The sequence below is a fragment of the Acanthisitta chloris genome, unplaced genomic scaffold, assembly GCF_000695815.1.
Source record: "Acanthisitta chloris isolate BGI_N310 unplaced genomic scaffold, ASM69581v1 scaffold3618, whole genome shotgun sequence".
In the NCBI taxonomy this organism is placed as follows: Eukaryota; Metazoa; Chordata; class Aves; order Passeriformes; family Acanthisittidae; genus Acanthisitta; species Acanthisitta chloris.
In genome coordinates this window covers 47826-57735 of record NW_008686405.1, presented here as the reverse complement: position 1 = coordinate 57735, position 9910 = coordinate 47826, and the positions used below count along the sequence as shown (strand labels likewise).

General features: G+C 43.5%; 1 protein-coding gene across 1 annotated transcript in view; it reads right to left on the bottom strand.

Annotated features, from left to right (window-relative positions):
- Positions 1-2328: 2328 nt before the first annotated feature.
- Positions 2329-9910, bottom strand: part of RFWD2 (ring finger and WD repeat domain 2, E3 ubiquitin protein ligase) — a gene marked incomplete at both ends in the record, with an annotated part of 49627 nt that continues 42045 nt past the window's right edge. Inside the window, one exon of the mRNA XM_009080100.1 lies at positions 2329-2445. Coding sequence (XP_009078348.1) covers positions 2329-2445 — 117 coding nt within the window. The remainder of the gene's footprint in view (positions 2446-9910) is intronic.

Genomic DNA, 9910 nt, shown 5'->3' with positions numbered 1-9910 from the left:
TCTTTCAATTTATCCCCATTACTCCTTGTCCTGTCACTGCAGTTCCTAACCAAGAGTCCCTCTCCAGCTTCCCTGAAGCCCCTTCAGGTCCTGGAAAGCTGCTATGAGGTTCCCACACAACCTTCTCTTCTCCAGGCTGAACAGCCCCAACTCCCTCAGCCTGTCATTGTAGGAAAGGTGCTCCAGTTCTCTTATCAGCTTTGTGGCCTCCTCTGGACTTGCTCCAGCAGTTCCATGGCCTTGTGTTGAGGACACCAGAACTGTGTGCAGCACTCCAGGTGGGTCTCAAGAGCACAGGGGGAGAATCACCTCCCTTGACCTGCTGCCCACACTCCTCTGGATGCAGCCCAGGATTCCGTAGGTTTCTGGGCTGTGAGCTCACACTGCAGCTCATGGTGAGTTTCTTATCCACCATCACACCCAACTCTTTCTCCTCAGAGCTGCTCTCAATTGGCCCAGTCCATGGGTTTTTTTCTAAATACTACAGCAAACCTGCTTTGACTCTTCCCCTTTACTAATTTTCTAGGCCACATGACACCTCACACTATTTACAAATGATGTTACTTTTTCCACAGACTAAATTAAAATATTAAACAAGACTAGGGGAAACTGATGGAGGAAAAATACCTTTGTCTCCATCATAACACATGAAACACGACTATTTTTCTACAGAGAGTATGAAAGTAGACACTAACTCATTTCCTTGCTTTGGTTTTCTTTAGGAGCTCAGAAATAATATCTTTCAGAATTCCAGTATTCCGTTTAATTGAACGTGTCATTTTTTTCCACATGTATTTATGGCTGAAAGATCAATTAGAATTCCTTGGTGGCAAGTCATTCCCATCAGTTCAATTACCCCATGTAATTGTTTCAGCAATCATAGTTAAATATCCATTTTAATTTTTATTTAGAGACTCAATTACCAAGCATTAAGCAGATGTAAACACTTCTTCCCTGGTACAAACACCGTTTTACCCCTCAGCATCCTCTAAGTCTTAGAGATGTGCATGTAGTCCTTTAAAACCTCTGTGTAAATTTTAGGGCTTGCTAATCCTTCTTTCAACATACTTGCTGAAGACAAACCATCGTGGTTTATTAGACCTGAGCATGGGGAGAGAGATACTCTTACCTGCTTCCATCCCACGTGTCCTACAGCCCCAAAAGCCTTCATGGATTTATCTGTGCCTTATCCCCCTCTGCCTTTCAGATGGGAAGGAATGTGATTTATCAAGAAGAATTCTGTTTCTGTGGTGCTTTTACAGACCTATGTTAATCAGTGGTTGATCCATTTGCAGCTGATGCTCTCATCCTTCCCTAGAGTCTCTCCCAGATAGACTCATTCACAAGCTGCTAGGAGGTATTGTCACTCAATTCCATTCTTGCACAGAATACACTCAACTTCAGAGGGGTGCCTGTCAAGCAACTCCATATTTTCCCCTCCATCCTAAATCCATTTTTTTGCAGTACATCAAAATGTAAATCTAATTTCCCCCCCCTGCTGTCTTAAGAGTCACAACCATAGTAGAACCAGCCTGGAAATGGGAAACCAGAACGATCAACGTTTCTCCTAAAGTCCAGAGAGAGCAAATGTTGTCAGAACATCTAGTTACAAGTGCACTAAAACTCCCCCAAGGAGAAAGAAAATGCAGAGTTGGTTAAACATTTATAGGCACCTCTGAGTTTCAGTTACTGTATGCAGAGCACGATACAGTTTCCTCCCAGAGCGACACCTGCTCTGCTCTCAAATCTTTGTGTTATCACCAAGAACCATTTAATCTAAGTGAATAAAAGGTTCATCCTGCCTTCCCCACTGACTACTTCAAAAAAACCTCAAAACATTAACAGCCATCTTTGCCCAACCTAGGAAAACATGAGCCCACCCAGGGGATTGTAGTGGCAGCCATGGGAACACACACAGCCCATTTTACAGCAGCTTCAGGTAAAACCAGTTAAAATTCCCAGTATGGCTTTGTAGTATTTATAGAGCAATGCTTTAAATCAGAAACAACTATCACCATGTTAACACATTCCCTTCGAAACTCTCACAGCTGAGCTTTGCCTGGTTGCCTTAGTGATCCCAATAAACACACCAAGGCAACTTGTTTTCATGGCTCTTCTCTCCGATGGAGGCACTGAAATTAAAAAGTCAAGTTGTGGGATGAAGTTGACACTTGGGTATTGTGACACTTGGAAAGTCTTACTCAGACACATTTTAACTACAAAAACACCTCAGTCTTGGGTACAGCAGCCAACCTCACATCTTTGTGGGAATAAGAAACAAAGGAAGGAAGAGACAGTATCCGTTTGCCCCAAATCCCTTTTACCTACCTGCACAGCCAAAAGCTAGGTGATACCTGGAAGAGGGGCTGAATTTGACACAACACACATTAGCCTTAGCCTCGATGCTTGCTACTGAGTTGTCCAAGTTGGTAGACCAGAGTTTCACTAGAGAAAGTGAAAGAGAGACATGAGTAAACAAAATCCAACATTGACCTCACCTGAAAGGCATAAAATCTAGTTAATTCATAAATTAGATTGTGAAAAGCCTCAGTTGCCAAGATATTAGAGATCGGAAAGGATCAGTTGTCACCGGTGACTGGTAAGTTTGAGAACATTCTCAGTTCCACACTGTAAATATCCTGCCCACCTCCAAACACACAGGAGATGCCAAAAGGCATAGTACCATAGTATGTTAAGGGGTTGGAATAGACCTTAAAGATCATCTAGTCCCATTGCAGTTCCTAACCAAGAGTCCCTCTGCAGCTTCCCTGGAGCCCCTTTAGATTCTGGCAGGTTGCTATGAGGTCCCCATACAATTTTCTCTTCTCCAGGCTGAACAGCCCCAACTCTCTCACAGCCTGTCCTGGTAGAGAAGATGCTCCAATCCTCTTATCAGCTCCGTGGTCTTCTCTGGACCTTCCCTAGCAGTTCCATGTTCTTATGTTGGGGACACCAGAACTGTGTGCAGGACTCCAGGTGGTTCTCACAAGAGCAGAGAGGGAGAATCACCTTTGACCTGCTGCCCACACTCCTTTGGATGCAGCCCAGGATTCAGATGGCTTTCTGTCCCCATCCCACATGGCTGAGACCATCAGAGGAGGTGACTAACCACATAATATAATCTCAGAGTTTAAGGTTACTGCAGTGCAGACTCATACACCCAAGAACAGGAAGGCTTACATCATTTTCTGTTCCTCATTCCTTCACTGGGATGCAAGAACTCCATGCTCTGTGGCAGAATGGCTTTGCACAGAATAAATATACCTAATTGTATGCACAGTGAGTGAGAACAACTTGTTTTATTCTTGAGAAACTGGCACAGACAGGAAAGAAATCAGTATGCTGCCTTCCTAGGATGCAATGCTCCCTTGGTACAAGAACTTTACTGTTCTACAAGGCTACCACATGAACAGTGATTAAACTATGTGCTACAGAATGAGCTCTTCCCCCAAGCACTCCAGTGCTTCACAGCATGCCCAACAAAAAACACCAGAGCCTTTCCAAATACAGCCTTCCCCACCCATCAGAAACACTTCCAAGTACCACTGAACCTTAAGATGAAGAGTGTCAGGTGCTCCTCACATAGTTAATCTTGTTATTAAAAGCCAAAGAAACAACACACTGCTGGATGAAGGAGCAGGAGGTTGGCATCAAGCCCTGTTGGTGGCTACAGGGCAGCAAAGACTTAAACCTTTCCCTTTCCCCATTTTCTTGCTGAGTGGGTTGAGCTGTACTCAAGTATCAGGATCAGTATGCTGAGGCAGGGAGCAGAGCAAGTTAAAACCAATGGTTGGACAAGCAGGAGCTACATGAAGGGTTCATCCCCTCAAGAGCTCCCCATGAGCTCTTCAGATCTGTAACCAATGGATTCTCCCCAGCCTTTTTACAGAAAGCTGACTTTTACAGAATCATCAAGGTTGGAGGAGATACGTACTCAAGTATCAGGATCAGTATGCTGAGGCAGGGAGCAGAGCAAGTTAAAACCAATGGTTGGACAAGCAGGAGCTACATGAAGGGTTCATCCCCTCAAGAGCTCCCCATGAGCTCTTCAGATCTGTAACCAATGGATTCTCCCCAGCCTTTTTACAGAAAGCTGACTTTTACAGAATCATCAAGGTTGGAGGAGATACAAGATCGAGTCCAACCATTGTCACTGCTGCAGATCCTCCAGCACCATATCCAGACACCTCTTAAACACTTCCAGGGATGGTGACTCCACCACCTCCCTGGGCAAGCTATTCATGCCTGACCACCCTAACAGTGAAAATCGTTCCTAATATCACCCTTGGAGGTGAAGTAAGCAAAAATGGCCAAAGAATGAGAATCTTGTAACCCACTGTGGCCAATACATGAATGCAGAAGTCTTATGGTGTGTCCCCTAACACCCTCTGAGGAGTCCTCTGTATCACCTCTTGGTCAGCCTTTCCCAGGGGTTTTGAAGAACAAGCAAGGCTTCCATGTGGATTCCTCAAGGATGTTTTAGATGGTGAAGGAAAAGGATGAACACTGACAGTTTGGTTCTAGTGCACCTACTTTTTAATAGTATAGCAAGCAATGAAAAGCAGCAAGATTGGGCCATTTCTGACCATACCTAGGAGAAGTGCTCCAAGGATGGAGGAAATCCAGCCCTGCTCAGAGCACACCAAGGAATCATTTTAAATACAGCACTGTGTGGGCATCTGGCAGCTGCCTGGAACCATTAGAAAGCAGCACACACCCGCCAGAAATACAAACATTGATGCATAACTCTGTTTGCATAGAAGCATTATGTAAAATTCAATGAAAACAGTACCCAGTCTGTGGGCTGTTTTCAGAAATAAATCCATACTCATTGATCAGTGCTATAAAATCCATTCCTAAACACCTAGATATGTTCCTGAATTGCAAGCATGGCTGAAGTAGCTCTTTTCTCCCAAGCAGGACTGGATGAAAACCCTTCTCCACTTTGGTCTGCACTTGGGGGCAGAGAAGGGAAGAGGGGCAATGAAGAATTTTGCAATACAATAAAACATTAACATTTGGCTCTAATGAACAGACACCAAGGGATGTGTAGTCTAAATTCCAGTGGCAGTAAAGGGCATCAAGTTTATGGCTGAGATTGTACAGCAAGGAAATAATACCACAGGTACAAGAGGACAGTGTTGGCAGACAAAAACGATTCAACTTAAAATCATAGAGTCATCAAGGTTGGAAGAATCATAGTATGTTAAAGGGCTGGAATGGAGCTTAGAGATGATCCAGCCCCAAGCCCTGCCCTGGGCAGGGACACCTCCCACCAGAGCAGGTTGCTCAAGGCTCATCCAACTTGGCTGTGAACACTGCCAGGGTTGGGGCAGCCACAGCCTCCCTGGGCAACCTGGGACAGTGTCTCACCACCCTCACAGGGAAAACTTCTGCCTAATATCTAATCCAAATTTCCCCTCTTCCAATTTATCCCCATTACTCCTGGTCCTGTTACTGCAGTTCCTAACATAAAGTCCCTCTACAGCTTCCCTGGAGCCCCTTCAGATACTGGAAAGGGCCTTTAATATCATCAAGTCCAACCATTAACCTGTCACTCTGCTGTAACCCCATAACCATATCTTCCAGTGCCAGATCAAGACACCTCTTAAAACACCTCTAGGCACATTGACTCCACCACCTCTCTGGGCAACCTATTCCACACTTGAGGCATGTGGGGACATTGGTCTGAACATGTGAGATCATGTAATGTTCTGCCCAATCCAGTACTAAAACAACACAGGCTTGTCTTGAAGCCTTCCAACCAGGTATCAATATTTCAAGCTGCATCCAAAGCAGCCAAGTCTCTCCTTGACACTCCCCTCTAACCAACAAATGGCCATCTGGCCTCAGTTTTGTAGCAAGGGCTAATTGAGGGCTCAATTTCAACTTGGCTCCTTTTTTTCATTCAAGTTTGCAGGTCATAAACTGAGCCATTTCATCTGCTGAAGAGACAACCAGCGTGCTCAGAGTCATCATAATATTCGTTGCAACCAGCAGACACAGATTAGAGGCTGCAATTTCTGTGCTCTAACTGCTGCGAGATACACTGTGCTCCAATTATATCTTAGTCACTCCCATAAAAAGGATAGATGGGACATATAACAACACATAATGAAACATGTCAGGTTTTACCTAGAACTGCCCATTATTTTTTAAAAGGAACTGACAGGTTAATAAAGCATAATTCATAAGGGTAGAGTTTATTTGCTGTAGCTTTCAGCAGTTTTGCTGAGGTCGAGGCAGTAATTATACAACACACAGATGTCTTGGTAACACCTAGAATTGTGTTGATGAGACAAGCAACTATCTAAGACTGACTATTTCAGAAACACATGTTCTCAAAGCATATTTTTCCTCATTTTGCAGCTGCTGAGAGACATCTCTACGTGGCCAAATGCTTATCTTTCATCCAAGTAGTAAGAAGATGCCTCCAGAAGAGCTTTTTTAGGTTAAAATGTTTAGGTCTTTAGAAGATATTTTTAATACAGTTGGAGATTTACACCAAATGTGTTAAGTTTATAAATTTACTTTCTATACATCAGTTCTGTGTTCAAACAGTGACTAAAAGAGGCAGAAGCCTGTCCTACAACAGCTGAAGCTGTTGACGTACACAGTTGGTACACTGAGAGGAAGGATGTTTCATCCAGCCTGTCACTCATGCAATTCTTATCTGCTCATGTGATGGAGAGCCTGAAATGTAAGAGTTGTAAGCCAAGAATAGGCTATTGCTACCAGAAAACTCATTTGCAGAGATTAGCAGAATCCCTAGGAAAGGAGAAAACTGCTGAATTGTCCTGCTAGACAATTTTTGATCCACTGCCTCATGCAGAGGTCAAGAGGATGATGTAAAGTGATGACTGTGAGCAGGCAGTGACTGCAGGGTACTCCTCCCTGCATAAGACACAGACTTTCTGGTCAGTATTATAACCATCAACATCATCTTGACCTTTTCAAGGTATTCTCAAAGGAATCTAACAACCCCACAAATCACCAGGAAATTATTGAACTTTTTAGCCAGAAAAATGACCAAACTGAAAGTTCAATCTGATATTTTAAGAGCAACAAACACCCACACCTCACTTTAAAGTCAGCAGAAATTGAAGGAGCAAAATATCACTGAAAATGAAGCTCCAAACAATCTTCTGGAAGTTGGAGCAAACTCTGATCTGCAGTTCACAGCTCTCTAGAAGGCTATATATCTAATTTTATGAAGCCAACTCTGCATATCTGTGAAGTCTCTCTGAATTCAGGGGCACTATTGAAAAACAAAAAGAGCTGTGGGACTGGTACCAGGGTCTCACTTATCCAAGGCAGCATGGAAATTACTTTCCTTAGATGCAATAAGACAGATGCTTGCATTCCTCCTTGCCAGGAGACAATGAAAAGTAACCTCTTGCTACAGCTCAGAGCTTTCTGGTTCCACTTCACCTCTCCATTCTGAGCCAGGAATAGTGAAGGGACTGCAGATGTAAACCCAGAACTCTTTCTTCAGTTGAATTTGTCAGTGTTGCTTCTATCACCTTGAGCTTCAAGAGGGTTTCAAAACCAACCCCAGAGCAGAGAAATTCTTGCTCAGCCCAAAACAGGCCTCTTCCTCAGTGGAGACTTAAATTCTACCACACAGCATCACAAAATATTTCACTTATCTGCTAACTTCACCGTGGTCATTAAACCACACCCCGACTCGGAACATTAAGTCATTAACATATAAGTTACATTAACATATAAGTCATTAACTCAGCTCCTTAGCTCCAGCCCTATCCTGGTACATTGATGGCATCATTTTGCTTTCACAAAATTAAACAATCTTTTCTTCTCCAGTAGCAAAAATTCACCTTTTCCTACTTACATGAGATCCATAGCTCCTGCCATTATTATGTGCATAAAAGAAATGAAATTAAAGTTGTGCCATCTCCCCAAGCTCCTTGTAGTACAAGCAAACATCAATTCTGCACATGGCTGTCTAGCTGGAATACACCTTTGGGTCCCTACAGACATACTCAAGTACCTCTGCCCCTTGAAAAGGGAAGGGCATAACAACTGCAGATAAAAGTAAGAGTTTTGTGCACACAGGAGTTACTTCAAATCCAATAGTGCTTTTATGCTCCCATTATCTGCTATTAAAGTAGAAAGATTTTCCACAAATAAGCATCCTGGATTATCTTCATCTACCAACGTGGACAATGCTGGGCCTGGGGCCTAAGGATGCTGCTTGTAATTACATCAGAATCATTTTCTCCCTAATAGCACTCTGTTAGCATCCCCTTTGCAGTGCCTGAGCTCTGGCAGAGAGAGCTGTGAAGCACAGGATTTTTCATTTCTAAGCTCCATCTCCAGCACATACCTACCAAGTGCTTTAAAAATTAGCTTCCAGCTTGAAAAGATCAAGGAGAGACAGGAAGATACACAGGCTAGCAGGGAGAACTGGCAAAGCTGTCACTTTTTTTACTGGCTTGTCCTGCTCACTTGACAGGTAAACGTGACACTTGTGCTTTGTGGAAAAGCACAGTCAGGTAAACGTGACACTTGTGCTTTGTGGGGAAGCACAGTGAGATTAGCTCCGATTGCTCTGGTCACACCAGTATCTATCAGCAGAGAGATTTTGTGTTAGAAAGCCAAGTGTGGCCTCACAGAAGCAGAGAAATAAAACAGGACAGAAAGAGTAGATAGGTATTTCCCACCAGATGCTGTACCTGCTCAAACATGTATTTGTGTGTACTCAAAGGTGGCCAGAACTCAACCAAACACTTGTGAACATAAGCAGAGGGACAAAAGTTTAAGTTATGCAGGCCTGAATTAAGATATTTGTCATAAATGTTACCTTTTCCTCACATTTAACCCTTTCAATGTGATTTCAAGGTTGTGTGGAGACCTCAGAGCACCTGCCAGGACCTGAAGGGGCTCCAGGGAAGCTGCAGAGGGATCTGTGTTATGAACTGCAGTGACAGGACAAGGAGTTATGGGGATAAATTGAAAGGGGAAATTTAGATTAGATATTAGGAAGAGGTTTTTCCCTGTTGTGGTGGTGAGACACTGTCCCAGGTTGCCCAGGGAGGCTGTGGCTGCCCCAACCCTGGCAGTGTTCACAGCCAGGTTGGATGAGCCTTGAGCAACCTGCTCTGGTGGGAGGTGTCCCTGCCCAGGGCAGGGGTTGGGGCTGGATCATCTCTAAGCTCCATCCCAACCCCTTAACATACTATGATTACTGAAATAGAAGGTGGACACTAACATGAGCTTGGACATTAGCTACTATTGCTGTACCTTAAAGACTCCCAAAATCTGTGCTGAGACTTCATCTGTCTCTAATGGACTCTTTACATATGCAAATCACAGGCAAGTATGGTGGAAATAAGGGATAAAATGTTCCAGCCCAGTTTTACCCACCAAAACCCCAATACACCTTCAAAAGACCTCTGTGAATTGAAATACAGCTTATGTAGATCTGCAGGATTTATTACAATAATTTCTAAGTAAACAGTACACTTCCAGAGACTATTACTGGAGAAGTGAACTGTTAAACTGAGGACAGGAGCTCTGCTTGCAGCTGGGCTTTGCAGAACTGGACTCCTTGTTAACATGCTAATAAATGCAGATCTCCCTGGCACATCAGCTTTTTCACATGCATGGCATGAGTGGGGAGCACTGCGATGAAGAGGTTGATAACTTACAAGGTGAATGTTCACTCCTGCTGCATTTAAGCACACAGAAAACATTCCTGACTTCCACAAAAAAAAAAAAAAAAGGGAAGTGTAACAAAAACATTGAAAACCCACCTTAAATATAAAAAAGCATTATAGCTGTGTTTTGTAAATGGAATTACCAGTTATGGGAGCTGTAGTGATAGGAGAAGGGGGAATGGCTTCAAACTGAAAGAAAGTAGGTGTGGATTATATGTTAGGAAGAAATT